The sequence below is a fragment of the Centropristis striata genome, chromosome 7 (assembly GCF_030273125.1).
Source record: "Centropristis striata isolate RG_2023a ecotype Rhode Island chromosome 7, C.striata_1.0, whole genome shotgun sequence".
NCBI lineage: Eukaryota > Metazoa > Chordata > Actinopteri > Perciformes > Serranidae > Centropristis > Centropristis striata.
This window is the reverse complement of record NC_081523.1, coordinates 11116114-11137392: the sequence shown is the minus strand read 5'-3', so window position 1 is coordinate 11137392 and position 21279 is coordinate 11116114. Positions and strand designations below refer to the sequence as shown.

The following is a 21279-nucleotide window of genomic DNA, read 5'->3' as shown; positions in this document are numbered from 1 at the left end:
GGAAATGTTGCACACCCTTTCTGCAGACTGTTGGGGGGGAGGAATGTGAGGGTTAATGTTATCTTAACAGCCTAAATATTACTTTACACAGGGTTCAAATACATCTTAAAGCTAATGAAGTACCAGAAAGAGGGCCGCAGCTTTTAAAAGAAAGGCTTCAAAAGAAAATATCGAATCTTTTCCAAGTTCTTTTTATTATGCAAAAATGTTTTCTGTCATGAATGAGTATGGATACCTGTTAATAAGTAACTCAAGCTATATTACATACTGGTTATTATTGCCATGTTTCTTACTAGTATTATCATGGCCATTAACCTGTGTGAAAACAACAAAACAGTGATTATAATTGTATATAACACTGGTTGTATCAAACTTACCTGCAGTCTACTAATGAGATTAAAATATTTTCAGATCTGACAAATCAGCCAGGAGGAACTCCTCCTTTTAATCTATTCCAGCAAGAAGAGGAAACACTGCGAATGGATTTACACGACATGCTACACTTGAGTGTGTGTTAGTATGCGAGCAAGATGAACGATACCTCACAAGCTTGTCTGTCTCGTGATGAGGTCACTCATCTGTTTTAAAATGATGTCAAGAGTAGGCTAGACTTTAAGTGTACCAGTGGACTGCTGACCTTTGACTATCCGCTCTTTTAGTACAATAATAATAAAAATCATCCTGGAAATGTTCCCACTGTTCCTGTGAAAGTTTTCATCTCTTTTTAAAGTGTCTGAGACTGACTGTTATGGAACCTATTGAGTTAAAAAAAATGTTTTGGTGATCTTTTTTCTGTCTGATCCAGATTGTTTTCTCCTGTGGAAAAGGGGTTATGCCAGGATAATCTTTTTAAGTTCCTTTTAAGGTAATTTTTTGGGTTAGTTAGGGTGAAACTTTTCTTTATTGATTAACTGTTACTGTTAATTATTAACATCCCTACTTTAAAAAAAAAATGTTTGTCAGGATCATTAAATATTACAAGACATGTTTGTTTTTGTAATACTCATTTCGGCCACAAAAGGCTGAAGTGCACAAACTTAAACTTATGAAAGGAAAAGTTAGAGTAAGAAAAATGATTCTGGCAGAGAAAAGAAACAAATTGGAAAGCTTATCCAACCTGTTCCTGAATGATAAGCACAAAAATTGACATTTATATTTCCCCCTTGTCTGTCAGGGCATCTGTAGATAGGCTGCACCACAGTATGGAAGTATGGAGTGTGTTGTTAAAAAATGTCAGATTTGTCCGTGTGTAAGATACCCCCTCCCCCGTAATATTAAATAATGTTCACCAGTTTTATGTAAATTATTTCTAAACGATACAACAAAACAATTTGAGCGCTTTCCCCTCTTCGTACTAACTAATGAGTTTATTACAAGCACCCGCTGCGTGTGGCACAACGCAAATGATGTTGCAGGCTGGAGGCTGCGGGGTTGAGAATGACTCATAATACCGCATGTTGAGGTTTTCCTGAATAACGTGCATGACGGATTATGGTGTAAATGCGCACGGCTGGCTCATATTCAACATTGTGCTCGGTCTCTGCACTGTGTGACTCCTGATGAGAGGTGAACTCTGCTGGGAGGACTTCCACAACTCTCCACCTGAACCTGCAGAACCACGATGAACAGCCCGCCGAGCCCTTCTCCTGCCCGGTGGTTCAAAGCTCTGCGAAGGTAACGCTGAATACTCACTTTACACTGATGGATTTGTTTTCTTTGGGCGACAACCTTTGAATTTTTTAACGCATTTTTTGTGTGTAACTTAAGTCAGTTGATGATGTAGGCTACATGATGCCATGAAGTGGCAAGACTCCAGCCTTCTCACCTGATTGGCTGGAGTTGTTAGGATTTCCACTGCTCCCACAGGGGCTTTAACTTAACTGGTGCATTGGCTTAACTGCACACTAACTCCATTCAGAAAAAAGGTCCAGCAGTGGAGAATTCTTGACTGGAATAAACATGAGTGGAAAAATAAAGGCGTGTTATGCTTGTCAGAGGAATGGCCGGTTAACATGCAGAAGGTATTGTGATAAATCTGGATTGAAGATGTGTTTTATTGCCCTGTGGTGTTAAAAACTAGTGACCTGGCTGCTGTTTCAGGACCAGGTTCGGGGAGCCCTGTTTGAGGACATACCCTGTTGAGTGTGTGGATCTGCTGAGGAGGGCGAGAGTCGCCTTCCAAGCTGGACGCACCCTCAAAGAGGGCTTCAGACAGACTCAGCTGGAGGCTGTGGTGCGGATGATGGAGGAACACGAGTGTGACTTTGTGGATGCTCTTGGAAAGGACCTTCATAAGGTGAGAGATGAGGCAGTCAGCTACAGGTGTCTTGCTTGTTAAAAACATGGGATTATAATGATGAGAATTGTTTTAATTGTACAGTCAGGCATTTTTTTTTTTTACCAGCCAAGGTTTGAGGCAGTTGTGTCAGAACTGGTTCTCGTTAAGAATGAGGCACTTCATGCCATCAGCAACCTGAAGAAATGGATGCAGCCGCAGAATGTGGAAAGAAACCTGGTGAGACTGTTGCAGCCTGTTTTCCAAAAATATCTTCATAATATTATTGGGATTATTCACAACTTGCACAACCTTTTTGGAGAGAACATTCCGTCTGACTGCTACAAAGAAAAGTATTGTGCTTGTACTGCCAAAGCAGATTATAACTTAAGTTGCCTTGCTCTTTTTGTAAGAATGAAATGGCCTGATGTCTTAGTTAGTCAACCTGTGCACTGATAATGCTCGTACGGAGTTGGGTAAAAGGGCATTTGTTTACTCTGCACCTTATGCATGGAATATGCGCCACAAAGAATGGAAATTAACTGAACTTGTTTCTTTGAGCACTTTTAAATCCAAACTAAGAGTTATTGAGGCCAATTCCATAACATGCACTTGTTTCTCATGATGTGTTTAAGGTCTGTATGTAATGTAAATATGTAACTGTATTCTGTGTTTGCTGCCTCTTGGCCAGGGCTCCCTTGAAAAAGAGGTTCTTAATCTCAATGGGATATTCCCTGGTTAAATAAAGGTTAAATGAAATAAATAAATAAATAAATAAACCTTGGCAACTTTCACTGGTTAGACTTTTGTTTCACTTGTAACCTTATTCTGAGCTTCTGTGTAGTGCACCACGTTGGACGAGTGTCTCATGGTCAGTGAGCCGCTGGGGGTGGTGTTTATCATGGGGAACTGGTGCAGTCCTGTCCAAACGTGCCTGGTGCCACTGATAGGGGCTATTGCAGCAGGTACCGAGACTCAACACACTTATTTAATCAGTTGAATTAAGTTGAACTCACACGGGCTCACTGATGATATTTTATGAATTTGTGTAGGGAACTGTGCAATCATCTGCCCCTCTGAATGCACCACTCACGCAGCAGAGCTTCTTCATCGTCTCATCCCCTTTTACTTGGACAATGTGAGTAATTACAATACTACTCCTAGTATTCCAGTGACAGCAGAGCTTTTTTTTTTTTTTTTTTTACTCAAAGGCCTAAAAAGTGTTTCTTTTTATGGGTCTTATCGCTTAAATATTGAATGATGACTAAATGATTAGTGTATATACAAGGGATGCAGCGATAGCTATATCTATGTATTTATTTGTAACAAAGATTGGAAAAAAATATTTTAACCAAGCCCCATGTTGCTGTACATTTAAAAGGCTGAGTCACTTTGACACAACTTTTGGATTTGAGAGGCCATTTGTCTGCGGACTCAGAAGTGATGGTTTAAATGTGACCTGAGACTTTAAAGGAGCTGCATGTGATTCATGAGAAAGGAAGTTGATTGATAGTCTCATGCCCAGGTCCTCAAACACTGTCACTTTGGGTAGTAGTTGGTAGAAACTCCAGCTCAGTATATGATGACCTAGGAATGAGACTCAACATTGCAACTATTTTTCTCTAGAATCACACATCACCTTTTTAAAAAGATTATATGTGGTCAGATCTGGAGAAATGTCCACCTTTTGTTATCCCAAGATTGACTCAATGGTTGTCGCACAAACTTTGATTTTGAAGTCCTGTAGAACCTACAATGCTGCAGTAAAAATGTAATAATCAGATCTAAAATTCTTGTCTTCTTCAAGGAATGCTTCCATGTGATTCTTGCAGGCACAAACGACTTACCTGAGGTTGTGGAACTTAAATTTGACCATGTCTTCTTCACAGGTAAAGCTTAACCTAACTATAAAATCAGTTTATTATTATCTATTGCATAAATCCTACATTATGAATCCCTAGGCAGCAGGAAGGAGGGGAGCAGAATTGCTCAGGCTGCAGCTGGCACGCTCACACCTGTCACCCTGGTTTTGGGAGGCAAGAACCCATGTTATGTGGACCAACACTGTGACATGGCCACCACTGCACAACGCATCGCCTGGGCACGTTTCCACAATGCTGGACAGAGCTTGGCTGCTCCTGACTACATCCTGTGCCACACAGATGTCACAACACGGCTGGTGCAGGAGCTCAAGTCCTGCCTGAAGCAGTTCTACGGTTGTGATCCCAGAGAGTCCAGCAGTTACGGCCGCATGGTCAATTTAGAGATCTTCAACCGAATGAGAGATCTTCTGTGGAGATCTGGCAAAGTGGCTGTGGGTGGGCAGGTGATAGAAGCCGAGAAATATATCGGTAAGCATCGTCTGTGTGGGATTGTCTGAAACTACGCAAATATGCATCATATGCATTACATTTAATACTGTTGATATACACTACTGGTCAAAAGTTTTAGAACACACCAACTTTTCCAGAATTTAATTGAAAATGATGCAGTTTAATGTCTGTGTACTCTGAAATTAATGCACATTTGCAACATTTAAAATTCTTTATTGAGCATGATAGTGTTTTTGAAAGTAAAAAAAAGATTCAAAATCACATTTTATGTTGGACTAAAGGACTAAAAAAAAGACACAAAAAGACAAAAAAAGACACAAAATGACTTACAAAGACATGAAAAGAATTCAAAAATGGACAAAATAGCCCAAGACTCCATAGAGTTAAGTTGTTAATCCACTTCTTGTTCCCTGAAAAAAGGCCTTCTTGTATAATTCTGAAATGTACATTATATTTTACCTTTTTTTATTTACCTCTGGCAGTTCACCACTTACCTTTGTACCCTTTCAAGATGTTGATTTGACTTGAACTGCTTGAATTTCAATAAACTGGAAAAATTTGGGTGTTCTAAAACTTTTGACCGGTAGTGTATTTTTGTTTTTGTTTGAAGCCCCAACCATTTTGACAGAGGTAGCAGAATCAGATCCCATCATGCAACAGGACGTTTCTGGCCCAGTTCTTCCTATTCTGACTGTAAACGATATTGATGAAGCAATTGCCTTCATTAATAGGCAAGATAAACCCCTCTGTTTGTATGCATATTCCAGCAACACTAAGGTACATCACAGATTCAAGTAAACACACTCTTTATTGATTGTACAAGCTCGATTTGTATTCTGATCATGTGCTGGCCTTTCTGACAATGCAGGTCATCTCAAGGCTAATGAGTGAGACCTCTAGTGGAAGCTTTTGCTCCAATGACAGCGTCCTGCAGAGTTTGATGGTGGCTCTGCCTTTTGGTGGAGTTGGTAAGTCAGTGGCAGCAAAGAAACAAATTATGTAAAATAAAGTGGCGGTATAATATTACCTATAATTCATTACCTCTCCAAACATTTTTTGACAGGTCCCAGTGGAATGGGTTCTTACCACGGCCGCTACAGCTTCGATACCTTCTCTCACAGGAAGTCATGCCTGCTCAGAGGCACACGGTTCGAGTGTGTAACCTATCTGCGCTATCCGCCCTATGAGGACCGCAATTTGTCTCTAATGACATGGGCCAGTACGCTGTCCCAGAAGAGCCAGGGCTGGTGCCAGATCCTGTGACCGTGGGAGGGAGATAACAGAGCCTTGTTGGAAGAAAGTCAAGCGGCCCCGAAATCCTGAACAGTCCTCGCGTGCAAATATATTGTTAGTGTATTAAAAATAGCTGAGAAAAGTCTGACAGAGAAAGAGCCAAATGCGGAGTGGTTTACTCAATCTCTGGGTGAGGACAACTGCAAAACTAAAAAGAAGAGATACTCTCCCGTATTTAATGTTTCTCTGCTGCAGTTTCATAAGTGTTTTCCAACTCAACGAAATGTATGCGTGATGAAACATTACTTTGGGAATGTTCGGATTTATGAGAGTGGGGTTGTATAAGGTACTTGTCCATAGTTGGTGTATTACCTACAGTAGATAGGGTCAGTAGGCCCCCAGTTTGGAGAAACAGGAGGCAGAAGTACCAGCATGTAGGCAGGTAATACACAGATTATGGACAAGTAGCTCATACCACCCCATTTAAATAAATCAAAACGATCCCTTTTTACCAATAGTGAAGTTTACTTCTGCCTGTATTTTCACATTATGCAAAGAAGAAAGCTGCATCAAAGTAAGAAAACAATTCTGGACCTCATTCATATTTATTTATATATATTTAAAATAAAAGTGAAATCTGTGCAACCTCAACCATCCCCAAAAGCAAATAAGTTTCTTCCATCATGTGGGAATCTGGTCATTCAGGTCTTTTGTAGATTTTCTCCTCGCTGCCTTCTTTCATGGCTGCATATCTCGCTGCGGTGAACAAGTAGTCGCTCAATCTGAGTGAAAACGTTGGGACTTTCATCAGATGTGCAATAGAGGAACCATGTTCTCATATTAATTATAAAGCACTGGACTGACCTGTTCAAAAACTTGGCAACATCTGGATCTGCCTCGCCTGAACGCACAATTGGAGCAACGCTATAAGAAAAACAAAGATCTTTTAGAACCTACTGTGCTGGAAAAGCAAGACAAAGGAAGGTCATTTTACATCATTCAAGGCAAGGAACAGGCCGGAACCGACCTGCGCTCTGCTCTCCGACACACTGTCCGAGCCAAGTGCAAAGCCGCGCTGCCCTTCCCTCCAGACTGTAACACACAGCACAAATGTCAGTGTAACAAGAAAACCTGATCTCCCATCAGACTAATCAGCATCACACAGATGCATGAATGGGCTTACAGGTAAAATGAAGTTGGTCAGTGGAGGAAGTTCTTCTGTAAATTTATCAATCCAGGTTTCCAGGTCTGCAATTGGCTGAGCACTAAATTTTGTTCTCTCTTAGAAAACAAGAACAGAAACATAAACCCAAGGGATATTCAAGCAACAAGACAATATTATACTGCCAGCTAGCAAGTGCATACTTATGTGACTTTCTCTTGCAGATGATTGAGGGGTGGCAATATTGGAGCCCACATCTTGCAAAATGCACTGTATCTGCAATGACATGAAAAAAAGAAAATGCTCTTGTCAACTCTTAAATCTAAATGATGTACAATGTCTGCAATGAAGGAAGTTAATAAATGCAACATGAAAATCAAACCTTGTCCAATTGATCTGTGAACGTGTGACCTTTGTCAAGGCAAAACTCTCTGGCCAAGCTGTAATGTGCAATTCAACAGGGTCATTTCAGGTAAGGCAGATTTATAAAAAGGAAAAGGAATACTACACTGCAGAAGTGCTAATTTGTATATCAGATACACTGAGTTATCTTGAATTTGTGCAGAAAACATTTTTTTTCTTGCATGCCTCCGTGGTGAACAAAACGATTTTTCAATTCCCTTATTTAATTAAATCAAAAACATTTTTTCCCAGTTTTAAGATTCTTTGTTCACTGTGGAAGCATGTGGGAAAACAAAGATTTCTTCAGGAATCCAACGTAACACAAGGTGAGTAACTGATATACAAATGATCATTTTTGGGGGTGAAGTATTCCTTTAAAGTGAACTCTGACATGTAAAAAAGTTACAATTTTACCCTATAGCTGATGACAGCTCATCTGTATTTCCTAAGGCTTCGAAAATATGATCTTCCTTTGGCCTCCTTTCTCCTGTAAATGTGCTTGAGAAACCTTTTAAGGGGCACAGAGCATGGAGTCAACTTTTGTAAGAACCTCTTATGGTAACAATGATGCAACACTGGTTTCCCAGTTAAGTGTAAATACAACCTTTGTCTCCAGTTTTTGTGTATATTTTGGGAACACTGTTGTCTCCTCCAGTGGCATAACTGTGGGGAAATAGGAAGACACGAGGATAAAAGAGAACGAATGCAAAAAAAAAAACATGACACTTTTAATACATACCAGCAGATAACACAATTGTCGCAGGTACAGAGTAGAATAACAATGCGTTTTTTCAACTGCATCATTAAAACGTCATTTTCAGGTACTCCAGCTTGACTTTATCTACTACTTTATCTAAAGCTACTGGGTTGAAATTTAATTTATTGCTCTGGTAGGTATCCCTGTGTAGCAGCCACCTAGCTCATTGACAGACAGGTGACATAAACAGGAGCTCAGCACTTTGCACGCCTGCTCTGACACAGAACATGAATGGAAAAACTACCTTCTGTCTGAACACAACGTGTTTCTTGCCCGGTGCTGGCTTAAGAGCCTGCCTGTCCTCACAAAACAACGGAGATGAGCAGGTTTCATAATAAATGACGCCATGTTTGAAGCTAGAGGCACGCTGCTAAAGGTGAACGTTAGCGAGAAACGCGTTTTGTCCCTCAGCAATTTCCGTAGTTTGGGGGCGTTTCGTTTTTAATCGCCTGATTGGTCAACTAACCGTGTGGTTTGACACTGATTGGATAAAAGAATATCTGTTCGACCAGCTGCGGCGCTGATTGGGTATTGGAAGGCAAACCCATGTTGGTCCCTCCTCCTGCGTGTCAGCTGTGTTTTTTAACATAGTTTCATCATGCTGCACTGAAGAAAGATCTGCTCAGTGCAACTTACTATACTTTGACCAAAAAATGCTTTGCTAAACTCTATATAGTTGTATTTTCATGAAAAACGCAGAGCTGTGGGGCAGAGTTGTCAACTACTTTTTTTCTTCAGAGGATTAGCATTAGCTAAAGGTGGCTAAGCTATCTAATAATAACACTGTCAGCGATAAGTTTAACTTGAAGCTCCCCAGCTCTGGACACATCTTTGTACCCTTAAAACTGTTACAGAAATGCAGGACTTATTCGTGTCTGCTCCAGGGAAGGCGATTCTCCACGGCGAGCATGCTGTTGTGCACGGAAAGGTAACATGAATGTGCAGCTAAGTGATTTTAAAGTGATGATGGGTAATGTTAAGTCAGTTAGAGCCAAAAGGATAGTTTCCATTACAGGATCAAAACTACTGCAACCAGTATTAAACAATGCATTCATTTACATACACATGTGCATTTCTGTAAGCTGATTCTCTACTGTTCTGTAAAGAAATGGAAACAATAGTTACCTGCAATGTGTAAAAACACATTCAATAGACAACAAACTATGCTATGAAACATAACTTTAAAAAAATAATGTGAACAAAACGGCCATTTAATCACTCCCTATCTGCTCCATTACAGGTTGCTCTTGCTGTGAGTTTGAACCTGAGGACATATTTACGGTTGACAGACACCACTACTGGCACTGTTTGCATAAACCTCCCAAATATTGGCACATTCCTCTGCTGGGACCTGTCTGACCTGAAGCAGCTTATTCCTGATTACTGTGGTAAGTGATGATGCAGCACTGGGGACCATTAACCCCTACAGGCGCTGTAATTATCAGATTAAAATCAGCTAAAAAAATAATGTCTATCTTTAGGTTTTAAATCAGTGTTAACTTGTATCCTTCACTGTGGACATACCATTAATTTACCTTTGGCCAAATTAAAGTAATTATTTCTGATTAGAAACAACATCATATATGTATTTTTATTACACTTACAGGTCCAGGTGTGTTTTTGTGATCTTGGTGATTATGTGTCTGTAACTTGTAAACAGGTAAGAGGGAGGAGCTGAAACTTCTGGATGCTGAACTTGTGAAAAGATTGCGTGAATTTGTTGGTGTCACCAATGGAAACTTGGATACTTGCAACATGGCCACCCTAGCCTTCCTCTACATCTACCTCTCACTGTTTGGATCAAGGTGAGATTTTTCAGGATTTCTTCATTTTATTATTGCAGCTAGTTGGCTCAGATGGCCATTCGTCTGACTCACAGGATGTGGACTGTTGGTATAAGCCTGCCATTGGTTGCATTTTTAACACAGCATTCCCCCTACACTACCACTATTTCAGCCATCTGTTTGCGGGCTTTGCACTGCCCAAGAAAACTGTGATTGGCTTAAGGAAATACAAACAAGCTGGTGTGTTTATTGGGTGCAGCCAGACCATTCTCCAGCTCTGACACAGTTCTGTGGAGATTTGACTATGAGAGACTTGATGGCCACAAAAATCACATTACACCTTGCAGATATTTTTTAATAAAATGGAAAAACAGGGACCCAGTAAATGTCATCCACTTGCAGAGCTGTAATGTCAGCCATTTCAGGTCAATCTAGGGCATCTTTGAGAAGAGCATTTACAGCAGCAACATTTAAAAAGGCAACTGTAGACATGTCCAGGCACTCCATCTACAGGTAATTGAAAGCAATAGCATCTTTGCAAATCTGGCTCTGCAGATGAGGCACTTAAGACAACTGCAGGCAATGGGTGCTGCAGCTGCATCTCTTTTGTTCTGAGCGTATGTGTGACAGATACTTTGAGGTATAGAATTGCATTTTTGACAGATGAAGCATTTTCTGCTGAATACTGGGAAAGTTTGCACTCTGCTTATTTCATCATGAAGATTGTCTTTCTGTGTGCTTTGAGAAGAGGAGGCAGAGGGGTGTCTTCATCAGATTAGACACTTCAAAGGTTACAAAGGGAATAGGGAAATGAGAAAAAAATTGATTTCCTAACGTGTTGTATTACGGGTAGAAACTGATTAGAGTTGTCCTCTGTAAGAAAACATTGCATAATGATGTTTAATTTCCATGAATTATATTATTGTATTGAATAGTTGGTAGAAGTGTTTAATGTACAACCTCAGCTGTAAGGTAGACAAAAAACTGCAGCTGTAACACTCATTGCACACAACATGTATAACTAATCTTTTAATAGCAAAACATGTCAACCTTGTGGATAATTTACAGCCTGCCAGACCTGATTTTGTGAATTTGTGTGTGAACTGCAAGCCAATTTGAATTAAATGTATTATGTGTGGCATGTTGCACTGCCATGAGTACTGTAGTGTATCATGATCGGCCTAACTTGCTTATTACATGTTATACATTGGCACTATGACTACTGCAAATGGCTATGTTTAGATGTTTTTGTCAAAAAATGATAGTGATTTTTTCAGCTCTTGTAAGAACTAAATGCTGTAAATGTGAATTCAATTGGAAGAATATATTAACGGGTATACAAGGCAGAAGTCATTCTAGCTCTTTTAGAAATGGTTTATTTGCAGAAAGGTACTTACAGTTAATGTAGATGTGTTCATGGAGCTGAGGGTGATTTGTCACTGCATCTGAAAAAAACCCCTTCACTTTGAAATGAAGATACTGTAGTAAAAAGAGACAGACAGAAAGGTCGGATGTTGGTTTTAGCGACTCCAGCAGCTGCGAGCACAGAAGATGCTCAGGAACATTAGAGCTGCAGGTTGTAGAGAGGTTTAATCGGCTCTGACACGATGCTGCTGTGTCTGAAAGAGGTGATGGGTTCTGACAGGATGGTCGCTAATGAGAGTCTGGCACTGGGCCACACTGCAGCCTTTAACAAGTCTGGATGTGTTTTTCCCCTGAGAGAAGAGCCGGACAATTAGTTTAGAGTATTCTCCTGTCTGCCCAAAAGCAGCTTCCCTGACAGTCATCGACAGCAAGTTTCTGTTGCATATCATAGTGTATAGATTACTCAATATACAACACACCTTCTAGTTACGTATATACTGTAGGGGTATTATGATTAAGTGGACTAAAGAAGGGGCTGTGATACACTACAAACTTAATAATAAAGTAAGACATAGATGCAGGATTTAATTGTTTATATACAAACTGAGGCTTCATTTTTACGGTTATTTCCTCAGTGAGCTGCCCAGCTTGACGGTGTCTGTGTGGTCGGAGCTGCCGACTGGAGCAGGACTGGGGTCAAGTGCTGCCTACTCTGTGTGTTTAGCTGCAGCTCTGCTCTGTGCAAGTGGAGCCATCCCCGCTCCTCTCAAAGAGGGGGATCATACTGCCAGGTAACCACATTATATTCACAGAATGTCTCTTATGAGCTGTGTATGCAGTTTGTGTAGACCACTGTTACGCAGACAGAATAATTAGGCCTGGTGAATGTGCTCGAAGGAAGGATCATAAAGGGTGACTTTTTACTTCTCATTTGTCTCATTCTGTTTAACCCTTAATAGAGCACTCATTGAAATACTTGCAAATTCCTAGAGAATATTGGAGGATATTACATACAGCCAGAATGTGTAAAAAAAAATAAATAATGTGCAGACTTATGAGATTTAAAGTGATGAATCTGCGAGAAAAAAGTTGTTTTTCCCCACTTTTGTCTCGTAAATCTGCAACTTTTTTGAGTAGATTTGCCACTTTAAATCTCTTAAATCTGCACATTTTTTTCTTGTGGATTTGGTACTTTAATCTAGTAAATTTGCAACCCCCCCATCATTTTTATTCATACTTGGTCTTAATATGCCGTCATAGCCAGGTTCTCCTCGTACAAATCCCTGTGGTTCTACGACCTCACAGAGCGACATGGGGACCCATTTTGTTATCCACTGAAGTTACCAAATATGGTTCTTCGCCTGATAAAGGGTTAAACAGTCTCACCTAAAGTGGTTTGAAGTTTACAGAGAAATAAATCACATGAATAACAACATTATACTTGTTAAACAAGTGGTTGGGTCAACACTGCAACATGAAAGCCTGTGCAGTAAAATGTTATTCCAAACTGTAGCCTGCAATGCAATACATTCAATTTTTGAGAAGGTTTTACTGTATTTGTTATTTTTACATCCGAAGCTTCTATTGAGGTTTTCAAATGAAGCTGTTTTCATATTTTATGACGTCTTTACTTTCATGAGTATAACTCGTTAGTTTTGTCAGACCGCTCCATTAATATAAGTGCTTGCCTCCCTTTGTGTGCGGCAAACGGGATAAAACGGCTTTTTGACTGCAGAGAAAATGTCATTGTGAAAGGCTAAAAAACAAAAAATATGGATTAAAGCTGAATGTTTTCTGAAATTGTAAAATTAGTTATTTTTTAATGTTTGGATCACGTGAGTCAGAAAGAATCCGATGCTGCCACCATTGAAATTTAATTCTATGAATTAGGTAATACTTCAAATATAATCTTTATCTGCAACTGTGCAGAAAAAACAGATGTGCAGCATTTAAATGTTGATTTAGAATTTGAACAGCAACTTTATGATTGTAGCTTCAAACTGTTTGGAACAGCCGAAGAAGCTTATCATTTTACATTTTTCATTAATGTTTCAACACTTTTTTCTTAAATTTGCCTTTAAATGAACATTTTCAGAAATATAAAATTTATATTAAAGTACCTCACTATCCATCATTTTGAAATTACACATGTAATTCAAGTCAAATCAGTTGGTTTTTGCTGCTGATTTTGCATACATGAAACTGCCCACATGAATGCTCGTTTATTAAGAATGTGTGTGAGTGTGTTAACCGTTAAAACAGATGAGAGCAGGAAGTCCTGACGGCTGTAGTATGCAAACACTATTTTAATTTTGGAATCAATAGCTTGTAGGGTTTTTATGTGAGATTGCATTATGTTGTTAGGGTGTATTATTCTGCAGGATACGATTTATAAGCCGGGATAACTCTACAACACCAAGTACTTAACTCAGAATGGATTTTTGCATATTTTTCCACCTTTAACCCTTTGACGCCTAAAACGCCTATAAAACCTCTGGGTGATTTTAAAATAAACCCCTAAAACCTGAAGTTTTTCTGGAAATTCAACAGAAATGTCAACGCTTCTACTAAATAATAGATTTTTCAGCCTCTGTAGCAGATAGAAATGAAATTCAAAAAGAATTTGAGAGCTTATACAAATACTACAAAACGACGTATCCGATTTCCAGGCTTCAATGTGTTAACACATTTTGTGCCTCCCGCAGTTTGTGTAATACACTAGTCAATATTGCAACTTCGATAAAATTTTGATTAATCATGCAGCTATAACGAAGAGGTTTGGTCTGTGAGGGTGTGTTGGGATACAAAGTTCTCCTTTTTAATTTGCACATTATTGCAGGTGGTGTCAGGAGGACCTGGAGCGGATCAACAGCTGGGCTTTCCTGGGGGAGAAGATCATCCACGGTAATCCTTCAGGAGTAGACAACGCTGTCGGAACATGGGGTGAGGTCTGATATTATCTAGCATACGGTGCAGTACGTACGGTGTTATACCTCCCTTTGTCTCTGTGGACACAGAGCAATCTTTAATAGAACCACCATTATCATTTGATGATTATCTATTTAATGATTTTGATTTCCCTGTATGAAGGTGGCATGCTGAGATTCTTAGCAGGGAAAATAATACCACTGAGCAGGTAATGGCGCTGATTAACTATTCTTTATTTGATGTCATTTAAAAAGAGTTTCTTTTTCCTCACAGAAAACAAATATAGTCTGTGGGAGCAGCAGAATAAAATGTCTGTATGAACTCTCTGATCTGTCTGCTTTACTTCCAGGGTGCCGTTATTAAGAATCCTCCTCACTAATACCAAAGTACCACGTAGCACCAAGGTACTTGTTGCCAGGGTGAAGGACAAGATTAACAAGGTACTAAATGGTTTCTTCCTCCCCCGTGTGTTACTTGCCGACACTGTAATTAATATAATAGGCGGTGCTTTTGCATGGCAGATACTCCAGAGCCCGGTGTTGAGTGCCTTCATAAAATATTGAAATTAAACTCTTTACCAGCGCCCCTGTGTGCTGTTGCCTTGGTGACACCAGCAGGTGTGCAGATTTCTGCCTCAGACATGGAGCGGTCTGGATGGTGTTGTGGCAGTGTTGTGATCAGACTGGAGCACAACCAACATCAAACCTGCCATTTTACAATCTGTATTTGTTTAAAACTGTTTTTTTTAAAACATATTTTACAAAGACATAATGTGCAGGGATGACTCTGTACGGAGATGCTGTTTACGAGTGACGTTGGGGATGTTGATTTGCAGTGTTTTTGTTTTCCTCTCCTGTAGTTTCCCTCCATCATGACCCCAGTGCTCGACTCAGTTGATGCCATTTCCTGCACTTGTGAGAAAGTCCTCTCAGAGATGACCTGTGAGCCCATCACTGGAGAGCACTACAACATTCTAGAGGTACAAAATGTTAATAGATCACGGAAAGCTTCTTGCATCAGGAGCTAGTCAATGAGACGTTAAATCCATAGAATACAACAGGGTTTGTACAAAGTTCTAGTTTGAAAAATACCTAATCTTAACCATTATGTTTTCAAAGTTAGGAATATGTTGAATATGTATGACCAATACATTTATCAAGCCAAAATGGATATATCATAGAAAGAAAATTAGGAAAAGATTATAAAGGCAAGGCAAGGCAAGTTTATTTGTATAGCACAATTCAACACAAGGTAATTCAAAGTGCCTTACATACACATTAAAACAGCAAGACACAATTGAAAACACTAAAAACAGTCAATTAAAACAGGGAAATAGAAATAAAAATACAAATGAGATAAAATAAGATACAGCGGGATAAGAAAATAGATCAAATAATAAAAAGCACAAAATCCCGCCGAAATCCAGACTGAAATGTTTTAAAAAGATTGTTTTGCATCATAAAAGCATGAATTTGCTCAAAAACAACCTTTTCAATGATTTTCCTCAGAAATGGCAGATTTGATATTGGCCTATAGTTACTAATTGTTGTGGAATCCAGTGGAATAAATGCGATAATACTGGTAAACCAAAAACTTACTTTGAGAGAAAACAATCATAATACAAAGCATTTCCTTAATTTTTATGTTATAAACCATTTAGACCAATGCTTTCTCCATATCATATGTTTTCTTCACAACTGCTGTCCACTATCACCATATTCCTTTCTTTTAATGTCTAAAACCATAGAGCCCGTATCCACATTAATCTGACTAATTCTATGACAGTCGCTTCAGGTTTTGACAGCTGTGTCATGTTGTTTATAGGAGCTCATTGACATTAACCAGCACCATCTGAATGTGATGGGTGTGGGGCACCCTTCCCTGGACACAGTGTGCAGAGTTACACTGACCAAAGGGCTCCACAGCAAGCTGACCGGCGCAGGGGGAGGAGGCTGTGCCATCACTCTTCTGAGACCAGGTACTGTATGCCAGTTAGACTCTTTTTGTGTTTGTCACAACAACAGTATGCATTAAAATTTTTTGTATAAAGCAGGGGTGTCAAACTCAAATACACAGTGGGCCAAAATTTAAAACTTGGACAAAGTCGCGGGCCAACATAACAATAATAAACCAAATGACTAATAATAATATCCTTCAATGAATGTGCAACCATTCAAGCCCATGCCTTGGACTAGCAAGAAAAAGTGCATAATGACAGCTTTAATTGTTGCTCAGTTTGCAACACACTGATCTACTGTGTTCAAGCCAAAACACGAGCAGAGCATTCTGGGATTTGTAGTATTATTTGCGCTGTATAATACCGGCGGGCCAGCTCTGGTTGTCATTTGGTATTTCCTCGCGGGCCAAATATAATTATACTGCGGGCCAAAGTTTGACACCTCTGAAGGGTTGTTTTTTTTTTTTTCAAAAATATGAAAAAGCTAAATAAAGCCTGTAGAGCTTTACATCTTGTTAAAATATCACTGCCTAGCATAAATGGAGTTAACAGAAAACCACTTGACTGTTTTTTAAGCGAGATGAAAACACAATTCAAACCAAACTGACTGTAATGCTCTTCACCATGCATCTAGTAATCATTCAAAACACAGAGAACGATATACCTGCAGGCTGGTTTTTGAGATTACATCAAAACTGCTCAAATGATATGTGTGAACAGATCAGAAATAAATCTGGGTTTTACTTTCAAAGGTGATTGATGTTGCCTTTCAATGTGCCAAAATAACTGAAAGAGGAGATTTGCTCAGTGAAAAGACAAAAAAAATCTAAATGAACCACAGGCATGTTTTGTCAATCACTGCTCTGCAGAAAATAGAAACATCATCAGGAAACATGGATACATCCTGTACGCTGAGCCTGTGCTACAGGAGATCACTAAACAGCCTCCTCTATTCTCTTATAGAAGGTCTTAAAGGAAACTCTAGATGTCGACTTTGTGCACAATGTAATAATACTTGGACTTGTAAGAGCTTCAACCATCCATTAATGCTAAAAGTTTTAGATTGACCAGTTTATAAACTGTAACACCACAAATATAGTCTGTACATTGACCTGCCTTTGTGTAAAGGTGTGTACAGGGCAAACTAAAGAAGCTCTTATGGTCTCATATTAAAAGAAAGTGAGATTTGCATGTGTTTTTTTAATTATAAAGCAAGTCTAGGTGCTATATAACTACTGTGAAAGTATCAAAACGCTCAATCCACAGAGATGTTCACACAGCCCATATTTAGAAACAGTATGTTTAACTGAGCCACAACTGAGCTAAAACTGATGTCACAACTATACCGCATATAGGTAGAAAGTGCAGCTACAGTGCTATTATAGATAGATAGATAGATATAGATAGATATACTTTATTGATCCCAAACTGGGAAAACCTATGTTACAGCAGCAGCAAAAATGAAAACCACAAGCACACCATACAAAATATATGACTATCAAAAACAAAACTATCCCAAAATAATTGGTCAACAAACAAATGTACATACTAAAAATAAATAATTATTTAAGTCATTCTCTGGGCTGCAATCACTGTGCAGAGACGCAGAGAGTGCGGATGCAGAAAAGCTGAAAACGCTGGCGGTAGTTACCTTTTTACATTTTATTCAAATGAATCGCTCATTTTGTCTGAGCAATACGACATCCTCCAATGGATTTGTCTGATAATGCATTTAATTTGACGAGGGAAGTTTGATGAGCCAAAATGTCAGACTCCTGCTGACAACAAATGTTCTGCTTTCCTCAAACGCTCTCCCACTCTTCCTCTCTGAAACAATTTGAGTGGCAGGAAATGATGAGAAGGCTGAACAAGAGGGTCCTTTGGTGTGTAGGTACTACTGTGGAACGGGTTGTAAGGAAACTTTGTATCATCCTCTCTTTGATAAAGCAAACAAAGATCCTGTGAGTTCAGTCTTTGTTTATGCCTGCAGCCTGTAGCATACTAAATTTTCATACCTATAAATTCCTCTAAATAGATTTTCAAATGCTCTTTATTTGTTTTCTTAGCAAGCACTTCCATCTGTGTGAATTGTGAAAAAAAGTGTCTGTCTTCTGTGAAGTTCTCACAGAGTCTTTGTGTTAAAGCTCTTTGTGTTAAGGAAACGAGCACTAAGTTAGGTTTACATCACAGTGTTAAAAGCTGCTCTTACATCTGAAGCTTTAATAAGCTGCATGCATGGTTAGCATTAGTATTACTGTGCAGCTGCAGCTGATGTGGGCTTTGGACCATTTCCTTTGTAACAAACAGCAGGGAAGTGTCAGGCGTTTGGTGGAATTGCAGAGTCCTTCCTTCAATGTTTATTGTTCAGGAGATTTTTAACAGGAGTTGAATTATCCACAGAGGGCTCCTCCTCCCAACAACAAATGAACCCGGTGATTTTAACCAGTAATAAAATGCAATTTCAACTTGAAAACCAGTGTTTCTCTGTTGTTCTGCACGCCTGTGGAGGGGCTGTGAGCTGAGATGCTGCTAACATTTGCTCAGGTTGTTTCTCTGATTACTTAAGATCCAGATACTGTAGGGCTGGGCGATATGGACCAAAAGTCACATCCTGATTATATTTGGGCTGAATATCAATATACAATATATAACCCGATATTTTTATCGCCAAATGAGAGCAAATGTTCAGTCGAAGTCAAAGCCAAACATGACATGTCACAAGTAGTTTTATTGAAACCGTTTATTTAAGCGAACATAAATACTGTTTTAACAACAGGAGTACCTTCTTTAAAAAAAAAAAAAAAAAAAAATCAAAGCGCCATAAAGTGCACATTTAAATAAAAAAATATCTTAAATAAAAATAGACTATGAAATAAAATAGGCCAATCTTTTTCTGAAATTAATACATTTATATGAGAAAAGAATAACGAACATTACAAAATAACTAAATATGACAAACCCTAGTTAAGGGCAGCATTTATGAAAAAAGAAATGATATATGCGATATGGTCTAATTCCATATCACATTTAAAATGATATTGATATATTTTTAATATCGATATATCACCAAGCCCTAAGATACAGGCAAGGGACTCTCCAGCAGAGTACTGAAAAATCCAATGTTTTTGCATCTATCACATACAGTTTGCTGAAAAGATAAAAGAAAAGATGTAGCTGTAGTTGAGAATGTAATACATTGCATGGATAACAATGTGACATATTCTTTTAGTTATTTAAATAAAGCAGCCTTCTGAGTACCTCTGCATGGTCATATTGGTGCACAATCAACATGGCCTTCATATTCATATTTTATTTATAATTATTTTATTTTATATTGTTACTATTTATTATTACATATTATATTATATATTATATACTGTACTATTATTACAATTATATACCGTCTAGTCACTATAGCATTGTTGCCATCATATCATCAGTATAATTATAATTACCATCATCTTGCCAACCTACCAACTGATCTGCTTTTTTTAACTTCTTAAGTGTCCTTAAGTTGTCCTATTGTTGTTTTTATTCATGCTACCTCAGTATTTTATTTATTCTATTGTATTTTATTTTATTGTATTTTATCGTACTTGAATACGGGATTGCTGTGACAACCGAATTTCCCTTCGGGGATGAATAAAGTAATCTATCTATCTATCTATTGGTAATCTGTCTAAAATCAGTAACAACAACAACAGCTGTTTCATTAGCGGGTAATCCATTCTTCTTTTATTGTATAACTACAGCCCACCCTGACATAACTGTTTTTCCCCACATGACTTTATTATGACTTGTTTGTTTTGTAGAAACGGACTCCTCCGTTGTCCAGACTACAGCGCAGGACTTGAAAGACTGCGGCTTTGACTGCTGGGAAACGAGTATTGGTGGGCCGGGTGTCCAGCAGCACTCTCCTCTCTCTGTTAAGGAGGAAGTTCTGGAGATTTTAAACCGTTACTGAGACTGTGGCGGGACAAATGGACAGTTTGTCTTTTTGTTGTCTTTACCTCAAGACCAGAGGTACGCTCAGCTAATGAAGTGAACCAAGTGGACCAAAGGAGATTTCACTCTGAGTGGCGCTGGACAGAGTTCTCCTGACAGAAAAACAATCTAATCACTTTGGGACTAACAACATGAAACTGTGTCTCTAACATATTACTGATACTCATTTTGAACCGTGAGAGGGTACATGTATGTGTATTGAGCGCTTTGTCCACTAGAGGGCATCAGAGTTGCACAAATGCCTTTTATGAATCAGGATTTATGGTAAGAGGCTCTGATGTATTGATTAAGTGAAGCTCTGACAGAATTAATTTATAGTTTCATCCAAATGTTTAACGCAGTAGGGCCAACATTTCCTAATGGATTAGATGATTAATTTCTCACTCTTGGCATTGTTACACACTGTTGTTGGATAACTGCTACAATGAACGCGGTTGTTTTACAAAAATGATGATGAGACTGATGAAGTAGATACTTTTTTGCTTATTATTCAGATGTTTTCTTTAGTCATCACAGTTCTTCAAAGAGATTTATTAAAGTGACTGTGCTTTATTGTTTCCTGTTCTCACCAACATTGCTTATGATGCAGCGAAATATCGATGTCATAAATATACTCTGAGGAGCATTTGCATATAATGTAAAACTCAAACTCGTAATTTATTATATAAAAAAAACAGAAGTTTGCTGCTTTGAATCAACATCCAACCTCCTGTTTTTAATATGCTCTGCATTTAACAAAGTGTTTAAATGCAAATTTGTGCTTTTCTGCAATACATCAATTTTACATCCATCAAAAAATAATATGCAATATCTGTGACGGTTTGGTAAAAAATGTTATTTGAAATAATTCATGCATGCGCTGTTAGTTCCTGCAGTTAAAGAGCGGCTGGCTGTTTTGTTTGGCTAATAGAGGATGGGGAGAGGGGGACAGCAGGAGTGTGTGGCCTCTCTGGAGCCTCTGGATTAGCACCACTATAATGTGAATCAACAACAACCAGCATCCTTCTGTGAGTCACACATTTGTGCTGACACATATGCACGCACACGCACACACACACACACACACACACACACACAC

At 38.8% G+C, this 21279-nt stretch overlaps 3 protein-coding genes across 4 annotated transcripts; 2 read left to right on the top strand and 1 right to left on the bottom strand.

Moving 5' to 3' along the window:
• Window positions 1-1423: 1423 nt before the first annotated feature.
• aldh3b2 (aldehyde dehydrogenase 3 family, member B2) lies at window positions 1424-6355 on the top strand. Its single transcript, XM_059337949.1, has 10 exons — window positions 1424-1674; window positions 2101-2296; window positions 2405-2515; window positions 3120-3240; window positions 3328-3413; window positions 4083-4164; window positions 4237-4626; window positions 5219-5385; window positions 5477-5576; window positions 5672-6355. The coding sequence occupies exons 1-10, from the start codon at window positions 1622-1624 to the stop codon at window positions 5869-5871; spliced, it is 1506 nt and encodes a 501-aa protein (XP_059193932.1). The 5' UTR covers window positions 1424-1621; the 3' UTR covers window positions 5872-6355.
• Window positions 6356-6427: 72 nt separating this feature from the next.
• mmab (metabolism of cobalamin associated B) lies at window positions 6428-8542 on the bottom strand. 2 transcript variants are annotated; one of them, XM_059337950.1, is made up of 9 exons: window positions 8407-8542; window positions 8010-8068; window positions 7820-7913; window positions 7386-7443; window positions 7207-7279; window positions 7025-7122; window positions 6869-6933; window positions 6706-6765; window positions 6428-6623 (listed from the first exon to the last, which is right to left on the bottom strand). In XM_059337950.1, exons 1-9 carry the CDS (start codon window positions 8508-8510, stop codon window positions 6539-6541), a joined length of 696 nt encoding a protein of 231 aa, XP_059193933.1. In that variant the 5' UTR covers window positions 8511-8542; the 3' UTR covers window positions 6428-6538. The 2 variants fall into 2 exon arrangements, with proteins under 2 accessions (XP_059193933.1, XP_059193934.1); XM_059337951.1 differs by lacking the exon at window positions 8407-8542 and adding an exon at window positions 8145-8372.
• A 178-nt stretch (window positions 8543-8720) lies between these two features.
• On the top strand, window positions 8721-20884 carry mvk (mevalonate kinase). Its single transcript, XM_059337697.1, has 10 exons — window positions 8721-9090; window positions 9403-9550; window positions 9823-9967; window positions 11947-12102; window positions 14151-14254; window positions 14402-14447; window positions 14589-14679; window positions 15099-15218; window positions 16064-16217; window positions 20009-20884. The coding sequence occupies exons 1-10, from the start codon at window positions 9019-9021 to the stop codon at window positions 20158-20160; spliced, it is 1188 nt and encodes a 395-aa protein (XP_059193680.1). The 5' UTR covers window positions 8721-9018; the 3' UTR covers window positions 20161-20884.
• The last annotated feature ends 395 nt before the right edge of the window (window positions 20885-21279 follow it).